Source organism: Emiliania huxleyi (genome assembly GCF_000372725.1).
Source record: "Emiliania huxleyi CCMP1516 unplaced genomic scaffold EMIHUscaffold_11, whole genome shotgun sequence".
NCBI classification, from domain to species: Eukaryota; Haptophyta; order Isochrysidales; family Noelaerhabdaceae; genus Emiliania; species Emiliania huxleyi.
This window is the reverse complement of record NW_005201792.1, coordinates 641,580-658,945: the sequence shown is the minus strand read 5'-3', so window position 1 is coordinate 658,945 and position 17,366 is coordinate 641,580. Positions and strand designations below refer to the sequence as shown.

The following is a 17,366-nucleotide window of genomic DNA, read 5'->3' as shown; positions in this document are numbered from 1 at the left end:
GCCGCCGCCGGCCGCCGGCCGCTCACGGTAACGGAACAGTCTTACTACTCCGCAACGTTGAGCTGGATCAAACTGAATAGTGCTCCTGAAAGCCCTCTCTCTGGGCTCTGCAACACAGTAGCAGCTCACGACTAGCAGCTGCTGTGGCTGTATTTGTAGCCATTTTTTTAGGCTTCAACTGTGGTCCCAAACTAGTAGCAACACCTCATGAAAATCAGTCAAAAAGCCCCAAAAAAATCGGCGCCTGCGGCGGGCTTCCTGGGGCTGCGCCTCAGACCCCCTTGACTGGGGGAACCCCCCCCAAGAGCACCCCCGTCGCCCCCGGGGGCCCGTCGACCCCCCAGGGTTCGGCCATCGTGTTACGACATCCAACCTGCTGTTCACGTAAACGCACAACCCCGGGCCCGAAATCGCACAGAGTCACGCAACACGGGGTCCCAGGGAAGGCGAGCAAAAACCTTATCGCGCGCGCTAGACGCCGACTCGGAGGCCGCACCGGTCAGGCGCGCAGCCGGAGAGAGAGGGAGGCGCTCAATCGCCGCACGCGGCGAGCGCCTCCATACCTGCTGTTCACAGACCTTGAGCACTTGAGCACCGGATAGGGTCGATTCCGCATGGTACGGGACCCCTCGATCGTCTCGCCCTCCCTCACTGGTGTGTTCATTGGGGGGGGTCATAACAAACACGGTACAGGATCGAGGTGCACGTTGCCGAAGCAGTGTCGACCCCCCTCTCCCCGACGGCGATGGCGGTGTGACCGATCGAGCCACAAGAGGAACTTGTTCAGCATGATCCGGAGTGGCCAGATGCACTACCTCACTGGGCCTGAGACCATCCACGACGCATCCATCACCGTCTCGGATTTGTGTGGAGTCGAACCACTCCGGAATGGGGCAAGCCCATCTGGTTAATTGTCAAAATTCCTGTTGTGCAAGAGGGGAGGGGGCTCTGACGGAGTGTGTGTTCACACAAAAACACAACCCCGGACCCAAAGACGCACAAGCAAGCACAGACAGTCGGCATGGAGGGTGAGCCACGCTGAACGAAATGAGCGTAGAGCCGAACGGGAGGAAGCCGGGGAAGAAGACTCCGAGGAGGACGAAACACCAGTGGTAATCCCGTCGTCAGCTGTAACGATGCACCCGAAGGGGAACCCAGCGCCAACATCATCGGTGGAGGCGCAAGTGTTCGAAGAGAGAGTGGACCTGAGCAACGATATGACTTGGCGGCAAATGATCGGAGTGGGCATCAGAAGAGTCGTCCTTGCGCGAGGAGAGCTCGATAAACTCGAGGGGCCAAAATATGCCGCGAGGAGGGCAGAGTTGCGCCGAATGGCGAAAGAAGCCGAGAGAACAAGGGAACGGCAGGCGGCGGCGGCGTCGCAGGACGAGGCAGACGAGAACGACGCGACAGAGGAGGCAACGACAGGAGGGAGAACGACGAGAGTGGGACGACCGCGAGGTGGCATGAAGGTTGCAGCGAGAATCGGCGAGGGACTGCGAAGGGAGATAGAAAGAGGCGGACGACCAAGGGTTAGGGTGGGCGACGGCTAGCACCACACTCCTATCCTTAAAATCCCTGTGTGGTGGCGGCGTGCCGTCCTCCCATCCCTCCCTTGGGTTGTCTGTTTTTTTTCTTTCTGTATACGTCATGACGGGGTAGGTAGGGTAGGTCTGGGCCCTCCCGTCGGGTTTTTCCCTCTCTTCACGCCGGTATTTTCACAAAAAAGAAATTTCCGCGGAAATCACGATGTCAACCCTCCCCGCTCCCCAAGTGTGTGATCTGGTGCTGGTCGGGCTTGAGAGTGGCCTGCCATGTCACAGGAAGGACTGTGGTTGCAGGAGATCCAGTGATTTCTTTTTTAGTTTCCCATAAGTAAGGTAGGTAGGTAGGTAGCTTGCCCTCATGGCGGAAGCCCTGATCTCGCCGTACGTTGAGGGGCTCACCTTTTGGGGGTTCACTGACAAGTTCTCGTGGATCCACGGCTGGTTTGGAGAGGACGACCCGTTGCTGTTCGACCGCGAGTATGGCCTCAAGCCAGCGTACCATGGGTGCTGCGACGGGGTGGTGGACGCGCTGCGGACCTATCCGTGCCTACCCACGTGCATGAGAAGGGCATCTCGAGGACGATTCGAGGATGCGAGCTCCAACTTCAATTGTAGCGGCTCCGTCATCACCACTAGCACCGGCTGGAACAACGGCGGACTCTGCAGGGGCTGCTCGAGGTGCATTGCCGAACGAAAAGAGACGTGGGAGATGGAGGATTGCTTTGGCAACAGCGCGAGGTGTACCACGTGGAGGGCGCAGCAAGACGAAGGCGAGAACCCATGCTGAGATCCCCGTCTCGGTCTGTCCCAGTCGCGCGCCGCACGCCCTGCCGTGCGCGGGGCCATGCCGTGTACATCACCGTGTGCGCGTTCGAGTCGTGCATGTAAGTTGCTGGCATACGTTCATAGGTAGGTAGGGACACAGCAGAATATGACGAAACATACTTTCACGAGAATGATATAAAAGGGGTTAGACTGATAAAAGAGACTTGAGAGACTTGAGAGCGACGTGTGAGAGAGAGAGAGACGTCGCTCAGATATTAATATATATCGCATGTCGCATGGCGCATGGCGCATATCGATATGTGTGTGACACACAGCGGTGTGTGCGCGCGTCAACGCCGCGCTCTCTCCGCGGCGGCTGGCTCCCCCGTGACCCCACAGAGGAACACGGTTCGTACAGGATCGAGCGGGGGTGCACGCCGCTGGGGCGGGGCGAGCGAGCTGCGAGGGCGACCCCAGAGGGTCGTGTGTCAGGAGTTTGACCCTGTGTTGGGCCGTAACGTATTTATTTAATAATGTGACCGACTCGTGAGTCGTGTGAGAGAGTTCTTACGGCGGGAAGAGCGCGCACAACTGTCGCTCCGCCGCCTCGAATAGCGTGAACTTGAGCGACTCCTCGACGCAGACGCGGCAGATGCGAGGCCCGACGCCGAGGAAGAGGCCGGGCAATCCTCCGCTCCGGAGAATGGCGCGGGCACACGCGAGGGAGGAGCTGTACCGCCTCGCGTCCAGCGACATCATGTTTGCGCGCACAACGTCGATCGGCTGGCTGAGCACCGCTGACACGCCGCCCGCGGTGCCGCCTGCCACCAGACTCTCCCAGATTGCAATTGGCCCTTCAGGTCGGCCGGGGCGGGAGCGCAATCTCTCGGCCATCTCGCCGTAGCCAACGAAGCGGATGCCTACTCAGTGAGACGACTGCCGTGGGGAGACGGCCTCCAGCCGCCAGCCTCTCCTGCGGCGGCGGACGCCCGCGCAGAAGGAGACCTTTGCCACGGTGGGCCACAGGCCAGAGAAGAAGCCGTGCCTATACTCGCACGGGCGGGAGTCGCACCTCTCGCCTCTAGCCGCTGGAGGGGACGGCCGCGCGCCAGACGCCAAACTCGGCCGCAATCTGACGCGTAGCGTGGAGCACGTGCCTGCGGTGGCGTGGGGAGGCGCTGTCTGTCTGCGTATACCGCTCTTTGCGTGCCAACTCGGGCCGCCGCCCAGCCTGTACTGCCGCGGCCCTCTGGGCGACTGGTCGTGCACCATCTTGACGGCGATCGCATTGCTCGGCGTCTGGCACAGCGCGCCGTCCGCCGCGCCAGCCAGCACGCCGCAGCCGAGGTCGGAGAGCCTCTTGCCGCCAGGCGTCTCTCGCAGCTGCTGGCTCCGAGCCGTTATTCGCAGCCGCTCAAAGGTGGTGAAGCGCACGACCGCACGCAGGGGAGAGAAGATGACGAAGCTGGCGCCGCCGCTGTACAGGCCGAGGAGGCCAGCGGTTCGGAAGGTTCGCTGCACGACGTCGAGCGGGCCAGTGTAGGCGCTGCTGCCAGCGTAGAGCGCCGAGGAGCGGATCTGAAGCTGAAGCTGCGTTTTGACGTACTCGAACGGAAAGGTGGCGAAGTTCTCGAGCGTGCCCGCAATGGCGGCGGCGGCGACGGGGAAGCGCTTGTGCTCGGTGGTCATTATGTGTATACTAGTGGGGGACTGCGGACCCGCCTCTGTTGTTCGGGCAGTGAGAGACGCAGGATCTGCAAGCCAAACTGCGCATTTTCATTTTACTCTCGTGAGCTGTGAACAGACGCACTTGCCTTCGGGGGCAAGTACCCAAATCCGCTAGGTTGGGCGTGCTTTCACAGCCTCCCGAGAGTAATTTTCATTTTGGTTTAGGGTTGTCGGAGATCATCCATCAGCACTCATAAGTCAGTCAAAGCAGTCGTGGCACGTGAGCAGAGTCGCTGCATGCAACGACTGACTTATCGCGCAAACACGATCGGCCATCGCACCCACCGCAAACACCTCGCCGCACAGATGGGGGGAGGCATAATCCCACACACACCGGAGCAGCGCAGACACCTTACACGTCAGCGCTCGCTCGATGTGGCCGGCGCTCTCCCCTCTCCTATCGCCTTTTCAACGGCGGCGTGCGGCCACGCGCCGCGCCGAGCCGGTCTCGGCGGGAGACCTCGGAGCCGCACGCGATGCGGGCATGCGCGATGGATGGCTCCGTTGGCTCCGTGCCTAAGGCAGATAGATTAGGGTGTGAGCTGCGGCAGCCACCGTTTCTGTACCTCGATCACGTGCAGGCCGTCGGAGGCCGCGCTGGATGGCCCAGGGCCGGCGGCGGTGAAGGCGTCCGTCGATGAAGGGATGTCCTCGAGGGAGCCATCGTCCTACGCGGCTGGTGCACCGGTCCAGTTGTCGGAGTTCGAGATCGCCGTCGACTTGGAGAGTTCGGCCCGTTGACGAACTCACGGAATGTGAGCGACTTGGTGCACGCTGATAGTCGAGCATCATGGCTCGCACCTCATCCTGAGCGCAAGGAAGGAACTCGCCCAGGGGCCAGCTGTTGGCGTCGCCGTTTTGATCGAGCTGCATCCACTGCATGGTTTCGTAGTCAAGCGTAAACGCCCAGGAGTTGGTGCCTGGAGGTGACTTGCTGATGAGAGCGCCTTCCAGGCGGGTAGTCGTGCCCCTCACCTAAGGTCATACGGCGGCGTCAGGGGGGGGGAAGGGGCGCGAAGCGTGAACATGGAGGCAAGCAGGTGGTGGCTGCACCTGGCCAAAGCCGGCGACCAAAGTTGTCGTAGGTTGTGCGGGTATCGCTGAGCGTGAGAGGGACTGGATCGTTATGTGTATACATGCGCTTTTCTTCTTTTCAATTTCATGAAGAGGTGGCGAAACCTGTCCGAGGAGGCCACCGGCCAAAAGCGCATGTCTTGAAGGTCCGATACTGGAAGCCCATATAGGCACCTTACAAAACCCAAAGCATTCAGGTGTATTCTTTTTTTGCTTGGCCGTACGTCATGCCGGGGTAGGTACTGAGGGAGGGTGTAGAGGATGTAGAGTGTAGAGCGCTGTAGAGCTGTAGAGATGTAGAGCGCTCTGGAGCGCTGTAGAGCGCTGTAGAGCTGTAGAGCTCTACATCCGCCGCGGGACGAACTGCGTGCGTTGTAGAGCGATGTAGAGGCGCTCTACAACGTGAAATCTCTACAACAAACTCTACATCAAAAGCGAACGAGGCACGGTCGCTCTCCGACATGAGGCGCGTTGCACTCGCCAGTGCTGCCCTGGCCTTCTGTCTGCCCGCCCAATGGGTGGGAGGTGCCTCTGCTGCTGTGGCATGCCTCACGGCTGCGACTGGCCGGCGCCTCGGCGCGTCAGCTCGGCTCGGCGTAGCGATAGTGGCCAGCGCAACTCGCTTGGACTCAACGCTCAGCCAGGAGCTCCCGCACACGCTGGCGCGAGGCATGGCGCATGCAACGCGTCTGAATGCTCGCCTCGCCTTGCGCAAATGCGACCGTCCTCGCCGCCGACAGTCCACCGCCTGCTAAAGAAGCACAGCGACGAATGCGGGCACCGGCGACGCATGGCAGGCTGGTGATGACGCAGTTATGGGGTGTTGTGTGCCATCAGAGTGACTCTCTGTGTGTCAGGGATAGTCAGGGCCGTCCATCAGAGCTCCAGTAAGCTCGGAGACACCCCATTAGTGCGACTCGACCTCTTTGAGTCACTGCCTTCCCGGCGGGTTGGCTGTAGAGCCTCTACAACAACGCCGTGCAAAGCTCGCTTCCGAGCTCTCACGCCGCGCGTAGGGCCCTTAGGGGCCTAGAGAACACAACCTCCCCTCTCTTTTCTCCCAGTAAGCTATAAGTACGTACAACAAACTCTACAACAAAATCGCGCTCTACATCGCTCTACAACGCACGCAGTTCGTCCCGTGCCCGATGTAGAGCTCTACAGCTCTACAGCGCTCCAGAGCGCTCTACATCTCTACAGCTCTACAGCGCTCTACACTCTACATCCTCTACACCCTCCCTCAGGGTAGGTAGGGTAGGTCTGGGCCCTCCCGTCGGGTTTTTCCCTCTCTTCACGCTGGAATTTTCACAGCAGAAAAAGAAATTTTCCGCGAAAATCACGATGTCAACCCTCCCCAAATGGGTGATCTGGTGCTTGTACGTACGTACTTATAGCTTACTGGGAGAAAAGAGAGAGGGGGTTGTGTTCTCTAGGCCCCTAAGGGCCCTACGCGCGGCGTGAGAGCTCGGAAGCGAGCTTTGCACGGCGATCGAGGATGGCACGGTTCACCCCCTTCACCGAAGCGATGGAGATGCGTTCCGCGTGGTGTGACACAAATGAGAGGCGGGAGTGGGGAGGGTACGCGGTGCTCTCTGCTTGTAGGGCTTGAGAGTGGCCTGCCATGTCACAGGAAGGACTGTGGTTGCAGGAGAGTACCACCAACCATCACTTTAGTTGGTATGGTACCCCACCTTCACCCATCGAGTGATTTATTTTTTAGTTTCCCATAAGTAGGGTAGGTAGGTAGGTAGGTAGGCAGGGGCAAAACAGGTCAAACTCCAAGCAAAAAAAGAATACACGGCGCGCATTGGCCGTTTCTAAGGCCACCTCTGCCTCGATCGCCGGCCTCCGAACCGCTCGCTCCCCACGAACCCAAGAACGCAATGTCCGACGATGAAGAAGAGCTCGTCGATCTGCCGGACTTTGCCAACGCGGCCAACCGCGCGCTCTACGCCGATCTCAAGGACGCGGAGCGGGCGCTCGCTGCGACCGAGGAGGAGCTGGCCGAGACGGGCGAGCGAGTGTCTGTGATGGAGGGTCACCTTGGCTCGGTGGTGGCGGAGCGGCAGAACACGCAGCGGCTGGTGGATGCCAAGGCAAAGGAGGTCGAGACCGAAGACCACCTCAAGCAGCTCGCCGATAGGGAGCTCGGCCGCTTCAGCTCGGAGCTCTCAAAGCTGCAGCGCGAGTGCGCGGATCTGACAGACAAGGCGCCGCGCTCGCCCACCCTGTGCTCACACAGCCAGCGCGGTCGTCGCCACCCCGCCCCAGAGAGTCGCGCGCACCCGCGATCCGCTGCTCGCGGCGGAGGTGGTGGCAGGAGGCGGCGGTGCGGGATGGGGATGGGGGAGCACTCCGCTGAGCGGCGGCGGCGCCTGCCCGCGGCGCAGGCGACGGCGGCGCAGACTCAGATCTTCAAGGGGAACGAGCGGATGGACGCCTTCAAGCTCCAGATGAACTGGAAGCAAGAGGCGCACCACGCACCCGAGCCCGCCGCGCCGCGCCGCCCCGCTCGCCGACGCCTTCCGTCTCCGAAGGCGCCCGCCGCCGCTCTCGCCCCTCGCACCTCCCGCCCCGCCCGCCCCTCGGCGTGCAGGAGCTCGAGCAGTGGGCGCTCGCGGCGCGCCAGAAAGAGGAGGACAACCTCGCCATGCTCAAGTACGCAAAGGCGCGCATGTGTCGCCTCGAGGGAGAGGAGGAGGGGAGAGGCTGAGGAGGAGGGGAGAGGCGCAGCGTTGCGGGAGGGCGGGCCGCCCACCTCCTCCCCTCTCTGGCGTCAGGCGGACGAGTCGCGCCTCAAGTCGCTCAACCTGCAGCTCGAAAAGACGCTGGCGCAGGCGCGGGCGGCCCTCGGAGCCGACTCCCGCCGGGAGCCGCCCCCTCTCGAGCCTTCCCCTCCGGCGACGCGTGCCCGCAGGTGGCGGAGCGGCAGGCGGAGCTGGAGGCGGAGGTGACCAAGACGTCGGTGCAGCAAGTCGAGCTCGACCGCACCGCCGACGACTACCGCGCGCTGCAGCGCGAGCGGCGCGGCCTTCTCCTCCAGAGCCGCTCCGGCGCGACAGCCTCGCCTCACCCCTCCCCCCCCCCCCCCCGCCCCGCGGTGACTGGCCAGGCGAGAGCTGGTCGAGCAGTGGGAGATGTCGGTCGCGGCGATGCAGAAGCGCGACGAGGCGCGCACGCGCACGCGCAGCACTCACCGCGCTTCCCACGCACCTCTGCCCCACTCCCTCGGCCCTTCCTAGACCCTCCCTAGACCCCTAAAGCACCTCGGACGGCGCCTCGCGCCCTCGCAGGACATCTCCCGCGCGCACGAGGAGTACGCGTCCGCCAAGCGCGAGCTCGAGGCGCAGCAGGATGCGCTCGCGCAAAAGGAGAGCGAGCTCGAGGCGCGGCAGAAGAGCAACGCGGACCTGCGCCACGGCGCGGCAGCCTAGGCTCATCACATCTCTCATCACACCTCTCCAGACCACCACGTCCGAGAGACCAGCACGTCCACGTCTGCGCTTGCCGAGAGACGGCGCCGCGCGCGAGCAGAGGCGCAGGCGGGTGCGAACCTTCGCGGAGCCTTCCTGCAGGCATCGCCTCTGCGGAGCGCGCGGTCGGCCGCCGGCGCGAGGAGCAGCGCGCCGCTGCGGAGGCGACGGAGAGCGTGCAGGAGCAGGTGGCCCAGGCGCGCGTCGCGATGGGCGAGGCGGCCGCGGAGCGGGTGGTTCGCAGCCCCCTCTGAGCCCTCCGCTGAGCCCTCTCCGAGCGCGCTGCTGTAGGCGGCCGCGGAGAGGGACAGGCGGCGCGCGCAGATCCGAGGCGCGGAGGAGAGCCTCGAGGAGCGCCGGGCGGCGCTCGAGGCTGCAAAGGCCAAGCTAGCGGCGGCGGAGGAGGCTGCGAGCCGCTCGAGCGACAACCTCGGCTCGCTCGAGGCGCCCCGGGCCTTCCTAGACCCTCCCTCGCCCTGCCCAGACCCTCCCTCGCCCTGCCCAGTCCCCTCCCTCGCCCTGCCAAGACTCCTCCCAGACCCAGGCTCGCTCGAGGCGCCCCACCCACGCCTCCCCCGCGGGAGGCCTCCCCCGCCCCGGGGAGGCACGGCTGACGGCCGCCCCCCCCTCGCGGCGAGCAGGCGGCCTCCAGGCAGATGGACGAGCTCCACGCCCGGGAGGGGGCGCGGCTCAAGGAGCGCGCAAAGGCGGCTGGCGCGCTGCGGGAGGCGCTGTACGCGGAGACGGCGCGGCTCCAAGCGGCGAGGCAGGAAAAGGGAAGGTTCCCCCCCCAAATTGGGGGGGAAAAGGGGGTTTTTTCCAACCCCCGGTGAAGGAGGGGGGGGACCGGGTTGGGGAAAAAACTCCCCCCTCCCCCCCCCCCTGGGGGTGTGGGGGAACAGGTCCCGGGGGGGGCACCTCCCCGAAAAGGCCCCCCGCCAAAGGGAGGGGCGAATTTGGCCTTTGGCCCCCCCCCCCCCCCCCCCCCCCCCGTTTTCTGCAGAGTCGCGACCGGTGGCGCCGCCTCACCGCCGCGGCTGTCCACAGGTGCTCTACACCGCCGACTTCCAGCTGCAGCTCATGCAGCGGAAGGCGCCCGCGCACAAGCGCCCTCCCTCGGTCCCGTCCCCCGGCTCGGTGCCTCCACCCACCCCACCGCCACCCACCGCCACCCGACCAGGTTGCGCGCGCCACCGGCGTCCGCTCCGCAGAGGAGCAGACCGAGCTCAAGTCCCAGATCGCTACGCTGCAGAGGCAGCTCGAGCAGCAGGGCGCGACGGCGCGCGACGCCCGCCGGGCGTCCCCGCCCGCCCCGCCCGCGCGCCCCCCCTCATCCGCGCCCGCCCGCGCCTCGCGCAGGCGCGCATGCTCAGCGAGCAGGAGAAGCGGCTGTCCAACGAGCTGAAGCGCGCGCGGAGGCGGGAGGAGGAGGTGTCGCGAGCGGTGGCCGCCGCCTGCCTCGGCCGGCGCAGCGCGCGTGAGCCGCGCCGCCCGCTCGCTCCGACGCAGGTGACGACGGAAGAGGCGCGGCTGCGGGCGGCGATCGACGCGGTCGAGGTCGACAACACGCTCGCGCAGAAGCAGATCAAGAAGGAGGCGCAGCAGCGGCAGGAGGCGACGGTGGCGGCCGACCTGCTGCGGCTCGAGGTCAAGAAGCTGCGCGAGGCGCTGCACGGCCGGACGGACGGCGTCTTCGGGCTCGAGAACCGCAAGAGCCAGCTGCAGCTCTCGATGGCGGAGCGGCAGGAGGAGATCAAGGTGCACACCGACGTGCTGCGCGCGCAGCTCAAGGCGGCGGAGGACGAGCGCTCCCGCGCCAAGAAGGCGCGCGCCGCCGGTCGCAGGCTCGGCTCGATCTCGGCTGGCTCGAGAGCACCTTCCCGCACCGGCCCGCCCCCCTCACAGGCGCTGACGGAGCGGCTGCTGCGTGTCGACCGGCTCTCGGCCAAGAGCGCCAACCTCGAGGGCAAGCCCGGCGCCATAGATGCCAGACTGTCCACGCCGGCTCTCGCACACACGGCTGCGTCGAGGCTGGCGCCACCGTGTGTGTGCGCGGACCTGACCGCCCCGTTCCCTGTCGGCAGGCTCGGGACCGACGAGGACGGCGCGCCGCAGTCGCAGGCGCACCTCGTCATCAAGGCTGTACCTCGGCCGTGTCTCGGCTGTGTCTCGGCTGTATCTCGGCTGTCTCTCGGCAGGCGTACCTCGTCATCAAGGCGGCGCAGGAGCGAGACGAGCTGCAGCGGCAGGGCGACGAGCTCGACGCCAAGATTCAAACGGCGGAGCGCGAGGTTGTCTCGCTCGACAAGGCGCCGAGACGCGGGAGGGGCAGGGGGCGCGCGGGAGGAGCGGGTCCCCACACCGAGGGCCCGACCCAAACCACCGCAGGCGCTGCGCCATCTCGTCGACAAGAATGCTGCGTACAAGGCGGCGCTCGCGCCCGCAGGCCCGCGCACGCCTCTCGCGGAGCAGCGCGCGCTGCTCGAGGAGCAGCACCGCGCTGCGCTCGCGCGGTGACGGCTGTAGCAGCCGAGAGAGCCCGCCGTAGCAGCTCTGGCGCCACTCTGCGCTGCGCCCTTCGCCACCCCCTCCCACCCGCGCCTCCGCCCGCACGCGCGGGGGCGGCTGCGGAGGCGAGCTCGTCGCTCAAAGGGGCCACGCGTGACACGCCCCATCGCGCATCACGGCAACTGCTCCCTCCCAACTGCTCCCTCCCATCCTCCGCCCGCCGCCTGCTGCAGGTGCCGCGCGCACAAGGTGCAGCAGTCCGAGGTGGAGGAGGAGATCGGTCAGATGGGAGTGACGCTCGACGAGCTCGCCGACGTGAGCGGCGCGCAGAGGCAGCACTACGAGCGGCTCGCCGACGCGTCGCGCTCGATCGGCGCCACCCTACAGGAGCGCCGCGGCGAGCTGCAGAGGGTAGCCAGCGAGCTGTCGTCGCTGCTCGACGCGCACCGCGAGAGCGCGGCGGCCTCGGGCGTGCAGGGCGCCACCGCACTAGAGCGCGAGGCGGCGCTGTCCGAGCGGCTCGTCGCCAACCGCACCACCCTCGAGCGGCTCGCGGCCCTCTCGGCGGAGGACGCCTCATTTGGCCCCGCGCTGGAGTCGCTGTGCGCACAGGCTGGCGTCCCGCCCCCGGACGCGCTGCCCGGAGACGAGTGAGCGGCGCAAGTAAAGCGCGCGGCAGTGAGCACGATTGGATTTTATAATCAGATATTCCCATCTATAAACCACGGCAGCTCGGGGCCATTGGCGCGCGCACCCTGGGACAAGAGATGACATGAGAAATCTCACTGCGGTCACTGGTGTATCTATGCTATATGCGTATCGCGCCGCGCGGTCACACCGCACCGGTCTGGCGCGAGCCTGTGCGGCCCAGGATATTCTTTTCTTTTACCAGGCCCCTCACCTCTGTCTGTGACAAGTCGAGGCCGCGCGCTGCCCAGTCCGCGAGCACGTCGTCGTAGTCCTGCTGCGAGGGCACGTAATGCCCCGAGTGGGGCGTGATGACGGCGACGCGGCCCGCCTCGACCCGGAGCGAGCCGGCGAACTTGACGGCGTGGCCGCGAGAGAGGCTCGAGTGGTGGCACACGCCCCTCACCTGCATCGCACAGGGGAGTGGAGGTTGGTGTCGGTGCGCGGGCGGGCGCGGGGGTGGGCGGGCGAGTGCAAGCGCCACCTTGTCGGCGCAAAAGATGCGCCCAAAGTGGTCGACAACGAAGATTCCGAGCGTGCCCTTGCCGCGCAGCCGCTTGTCGGCGGTGGCCAGCGGGGCTTTGTGCATCGCCCTCCCCTCCTCGTGGTCCACGGCCGCCACGATGTCGCTCCAGGACGTGCCGGGCAGCAGCGCCGTCGGCAGAGCGTAGCAAGCCGCATCGGCGCCCATGCCGTCCAGCGCCGCCCCGCTGTCCCGCGAGTCGGCGCCGCCCTGCGCCCTACCGCCCTGCCCCGCCGCCGCCGAAGTGCGCGCCGCATACGAGCACCCGCGGCTCTCCTCGCGGCCCCTCGCGCCGACGGCGAGGAGCACGGTGCTTTGGGTGCACCGGAACGCCTCCCACTTGTGCAGCCGGTCGTCGTCGTCGTCGCCGCCGTGCTCCGCCGCGGAGAGGCGGGCGTGGAAGTACGGGTCCCGCAGCTGCCGGAGCAGGCCTACAGCGGGGCCCGCGACGGCTGCGCTGGGAGGGCGTGGGGCAGCGCCTCACGCGCGAAGGGAGCGGCCCTCGCGGACTAGCGGCGCGAGGAGGGCCGCGGCGTCGGCGGGCGCCTCCTCGCCCCTCGAGAGCGCCTCCTCCGCGCGTGCCCTCAGCCCGGCGAGCAGCGCCTCCCTCTCGCGCGAGAGGGAGAGCCCCTCCTCGAGGAGAGCTCGCACCGCCCCCTGCCGCGCCGTGCCGCCGGGCTGCTCCCACGGCGTGGGCAGCGTGACCGGGAGGCCGTCTGCGCCCCAGACCAGCCGGCCGGCTCGGTCAACGCGCGCCTCAAACAGCTCGAGCTCCTTGCGGTGGCAGTAGAGCACGCGGCCCTCCTCGAGGAAGCGGCGCGGCATCTGCGGCAGGTCGATGAGCGAGCCGCGGCCGCGGTCGAGCCTGGCACAACGGAGAGCAACCAGTGGGGTAGTGTTCCATTGTCGGGAGCATCGGGAGCAGAGTGTGTCGACAAAGGTCCGGCGCACCATTTGAAAAAGTTAAGCTCGGTCCGCGAGAGCTCCCACCGCTGCCAGTACGGGTAGAGCAGCGATCCGTACCTGTGCCGCTCGTCGAGCGCCTCGAGCCACAGCTTTGGAGTCATGCCTAGCACCTCCGAGTCGCGGTGTCGCACCCGCTCCTGCGCCCGCTGCCGCGCCTTCTCCGCCATCCGCAAGAGCTGCGACATGCCGTCGTCATCGGTGCTCGTCGAGCGGCCGTGAGCTGCGGCGTGAACTGCAGTGGAAGAAGCTGCTGCTGCCACCGCCGCCGCGGCTGCAGCGGCAACGGCGACGGCGATGTAGCGGTGGCTCGCGCCCGCCGCCACAGCTGCAGCCGCGGCGAGCAGCGTCGCCGCTGAGGCGACGAGTTTGCTGTTGTGGCCCATGCGTTTGTGGGAGTTGTGAGCTGTGCGTTGCGGCCGACGGTTGTGAGCTGTGCGTTGCGGCCGACGGCCGCGGTGGAGGTGAGAGCGTGCGTTGCGTTGTGCGGCCGACGGCCGCGGGTTTTTGAAGAAGAAAATTGGCAGCACCGCTCTCTCTCTCTCTCTCTCTCTCTCTCTCTCTCTCTCTCTCTCTCTCTCTCTCTCTCTCTCTCTCTCTCTCTCTCTCTCTCTCTCTCTCTCTCTCTCTCTCTCTCTCTCTCTCTCTCTCTCTCTCTCTCTCTCTCTCTCTCTCTCTCTCTCTCTCCCCCTTCACCCTCTCCCTCCCTCTCCTCTCCCCCTCTCTCTCTCGCTCTCTCTCTCCCTCTCCTCTCCCCCTCTCTTCTCTAAGCGGGTCATCGCAGGAGTGACGATGCCACGTTTGCGGGTTCCCACAAGGAGGCAGAAGTGCTCTGCACGCCGCGACGCCGGCCACCCCAGAAGGGCTCGCTTGTTGACAGCTTTTTCGTGTGAGTCATGGGCCGCTGTGACCAGCTGCGCACGCTATGCTGCACGGTGGAAGGTGCGGCCCTCCCCGCTGCACGCGCGCACGCTCTCAATCGCCCACCTCCGCGCGCGGCGGCGCGCCCGCGGTCGTGAACGTCCCGCACCCCGCGGCAGGCCTGAGGAAGCTGAAGAAGGCCTTCACCATGATTGTCGGCACCGCCTTCATCACGGTCGCAGTCCTGTCCCTCGTCAATATTCTCGGCAACGTTTTCAACTTTGTCAACTTTGTCCGGATGGCGCGCCGCCCGCCGCCCCGCCGTCCCGCTGCGCACGGAGGAGGTCAGCCAACCGCGCCGCACTGCTGTCGCAGGTGTGGAACATCATATTCGGCGTTCTCATGCTGATGCTCCAGTTCGGTAAAACCGAGTGGCTGATCCATCGGTTCGGCTTCATGGGGCACTGGGTCGGCCGGGCGCTCTTCTTCTTGTTTTGCGGCACAAACATCCTGGTCGTCGATGACAGCTCCACTTGTTTTATCTGCTTCATCTCGTGGGTCATTGGCGGCATGTGCATGTTCGTCGGCATTCTCGAGATTGTCTTTGGATGCCGCTGCGAGGCGCGCGCCCCCTCCCCCTCAAGCCGCCCCTCCCGCGAGAGACGGCTGCGGCACACGTGCACACACACGTGCCCCGACGTCCAGCGGCGGCTTGCTGGGTCCCTCCCGCCCTCCCGCCGTCGCTGCCGCTGCCACCCGCGTCCTCTGCCCTCCGGCCCGCCCCTCCCCTCCCTCGCCCTGACGCGCTGCCCCGCCGCCCGCAGGGAGAGAACCTCTCGCGCAACACGAGCAGCCAGCAGGGAGGGCAGTACGCAGGCCAGAACGCAGCGATGCCTCCCGCCGACCAGCAGCAGCAGCAGCCGCCCGCGGCGAAGAAGAAGAGCGGCTTCTCGAGCGTCTTCAGCAGCGGCGGCAGCGGCGGCGGCAGCGGCGGCAGCGGCGGCAGCGGCGCAGCCATCAACCCCGCGCTGGAGCGGGCACGCAGCGCGAACGCGGAGCGCACAGCCACAGGCGGCGGTGCGAGCTCGGAGCCGTCCTTCCAAGTCACGGTGGGCGCCCCGGCGGCGAGCGGCGGCTCCGACAACCCCTTCTTCGGGAACGCGCACCTCTCCACCTGAGGTCCGCTTCCCCTCCGTGCCTCGGGGCGGCTCGCTTCTTCCGCCTGTGCCACACCGCCAGCAGCCTCTTGCTCGCCTCGCCTGAGCTGCGACCAGCCGGGAGGGAGAGGGGCCGCGGCAGAGCCAGGTGTGGCGAGCGGGCGCCGCCTCGTATCCCAGTAGTCTTTGTGTTCATTGGGTGGTGGGTGGGGGCGCAGGATACACGCCGCGTGAGAGGGCACGGTCACGAACAGCCGAATCAGCCGCGCGGGACCCCCCGCCTAAGCCTCCACCTCACGTCTCAGCGTGAGCGCAAGTGATGTCATAGAAACATGTGCTCACACAGTCAGCTGCGTTCATACAACATTTTTTGCGCTACCGCAACAACACGCAAAGGCTAGTTCCATTTCACTGTGGCACAGCTCGCGTTACAAAACCTTGATTTTGACCATTGCGCGAAAAAGGTACCTCTCGGTGCCTTCCAGAGGCAGCTGCGACCCCGCCGAGTAGACGGCGTCACACAGCAGGTGGCGCGGTGTGACGCCGTCCACTCGGCTGGGTCGCAGCTGCCTCTGCGCGTCCTGGGGATGTACCTTTGTCGCGCGCCGGAGACGACTCGACGCCGCTGAGATCGGAGATCAAGCTCTGACAGGTCGCACGTCGCTCCTTTGACGCCGACGTGACTCACCCGTGCAGATCACATCAGGACACGGTCTCGACGCGCTCGGTACGACGCCTGCGACCCGTCTCGGGTCAGGTGGCACGACGCTCATCGCGCCTACCAGCGCTGCCGTACAGGTTGCCACGACGAGGTCGAGCACGCTTCTATACGCTCGCCGAGCCTTCCTTTCCATCCCATTTGGCAGCCTGGGAACGGTGGCGGTCAGAGGCAAAGCATACGAGGGGTGGTGGAACCACATGTCACGGCTACTGCCGGCTCGACCCCACGATAGCCTCCGGAGGCTGACTTTGAGGCACAATCATCGGACGACGTCGGCGAGTTGAGTCGCGCTCGCGGTAGCCAGATGACCTCTCATACTAGTATCATCGGCCATGGCCGCAGGAAGCGCGGGGGAGGGCGCTGGGAGCAACACGGAGCTCCGTTGGACGTTTTCAAGATTAGCGTGTCAGAGTGAAATGGAACTAGCCAAAATACGTCGTTGTGAGCGGACGCGACCCCCACAGGTCGCCGCAGGTGCAGCGGCCAGCGCGCGCGGCGAGACGAGAGTCCGGTCGAGAGAGACCTCTGCGGAGGGTGCGGCGGGGTTGGAGACGTTTTCTCAAGATTTAGATTAGCGCGGTGTCAGAGAGTGAAATGGAACTAGCCAGGGCGGCCAGGCAGCGGCCAGCGAGACGAGAAAGAGACCTCTGCGGTGCGGCGGGGTCAGAGTGCGCCCGGCCACACACATACATTTTGCCGCCGCGGCGCAAGCGGCCCCTCCGCGATCCGCCATCTCTGCTCGCTGGGGCGTATCCTGCTCTCCAAAGACGCAGATATAGATCTCCGGAGGACAGAGACGCCACTCGTGAACGCTGCCAGCCAGCAGCGTCACAGCCGGTACCTCTCCTTGTAGTACTGCTGCTCCGCCACCATCTTCTTCTCCACCTTGGTCGCGATGCGGTCGTGGTTGGCGTGGATGCGGCCTATAGTGCGCGAGTCGTGGGACAGATCGCGGCACGGTGGCTCGGCCGGGGGGGGGGGGGGGGGGGGGGGCTCCGGGAAACGCCCCCCCACAAAGGGTCCCACAGGGAACCCCTCTTTTGACGGGAAGGGGCTAAAAAAACCCCTTTGTCGCCCCCCCCCCAAAGGGGCCCCGGCCCCCATTTTGGGGCCCCGCGGGGGCCCAGGGGGGGGGGGGGTCCCACCCCCCCCCCCGGCGGGTCAAGGGGGCCCCCCCCGGGGGGGCCCCTGCGGGGCCCCCGGGCCCCCGGCCGCGGTTTAATTTTTAAATAAAAAAAAAATACCCCCCGCGGGGGCCCCGGGGCCCCAACCGCAATTTTTAACCCGGCGATTATCTCCTCCGGGAGGAACCCCCAAGCCGGGGGGAACGGGGAAAGGGGACAGGTTTTTTTTTTTTTT

General features: G+C 65.9%; 5 protein-coding genes across 5 annotated transcripts in view; 3 read left to right on the top strand and 2 right to left on the bottom strand.

Moving 5' to 3' along the window:
* Window positions 1–1,905: 1,905 nt before the first annotated feature.
* On the top strand, window positions 1,906–2,334 carry EMIHUDRAFT_200096 (hypothetical protein; the record flags this gene model as incomplete). Its single annotated transcript, XM_005791945.1, has 1 exon — window positions 1,906–2,334. The coding sequence occupies one exon, from the start codon at window positions 1,906–1,908 to the stop codon at window positions 2,332–2,334; it is 429 nt and encodes a 142-aa protein (XP_005792002.1).
* A 545-nt stretch (window positions 2,335–2,879) lies between these two features.
* On the bottom strand, window positions 2,880–4,001 carry EMIHUDRAFT_200095 (mitochondrial citrate carrier; the record flags this gene model as incomplete). The annotated part of the gene is made up of 2 exons (XM_005791944.1): window positions 2,880–3,232; window positions 3,509–4,001. The coding sequence occupies 2 exons, from the start codon at window positions 3,999–4,001 to the stop codon at window positions 2,880–2,882; spliced, it is 846 nt and encodes a 281-aa protein (XP_005792001.1).
* Window positions 4,002–6,997: 2,996 nt separating this feature from the next.
* Window positions 6,998–11,818, top strand: EMIHUDRAFT_462178 (hypothetical protein; the record flags this gene model as incomplete). Its single annotated transcript, XM_005791943.1, has 11 exons — window positions 6,998–7,302; window positions 7,425–7,443; window positions 8,032–8,214; window positions 8,879–9,091; window positions 9,229–9,358; window positions 9,633–9,679; window positions 9,768–9,866; window positions 9,947–10,018; window positions 10,097–10,633; window positions 10,976–11,100; window positions 11,329–11,818. 11 exons carry the CDS (start codon window positions 6,998–7,000, stop codon window positions 11,747–11,749), a joined length of 2,151 nt encoding a protein of 716 aa, XP_005792000.1. The 3' UTR covers window positions 11,750–11,818.
* A 2,290-nt stretch (window positions 11,819–14,108) lies between these two features.
* On the top strand, window positions 14,109–15,668 carry EMIHUDRAFT_433432 (hypothetical protein). The gene is made up of 4 exons (XM_005791942.1): window positions 14,109–14,210; window positions 14,309–14,430; window positions 14,505–14,750; window positions 14,954–15,668. Exons 1-4 carry the CDS (start codon window positions 14,165–14,167, stop codon window positions 15,305–15,307), a joined length of 768 nt encoding a protein of 255 aa, XP_005791999.1. The 5' UTR covers window positions 14,109–14,164; the 3' UTR covers window positions 15,308–15,668.
* A 1,167-nt stretch (window positions 15,669–16,835) lies between these two features.
* The window catches only part of EMIHUDRAFT_462176 (cytidylyltransferase), a gene marked incomplete at both ends in the record, with an annotated part of 3,088 nt that continues 2,557 nt past the window's right edge, over window positions 16,836–17,366 (bottom strand). Inside the window, one exon of the mRNA XM_005791941.1 lies at window positions 16,836–16,930. Coding sequence (XP_005791998.1) covers window positions 16,836–16,930 — 95 coding nt within the window. The remainder of the gene's footprint in view (window positions 16,931–17,366) is intronic.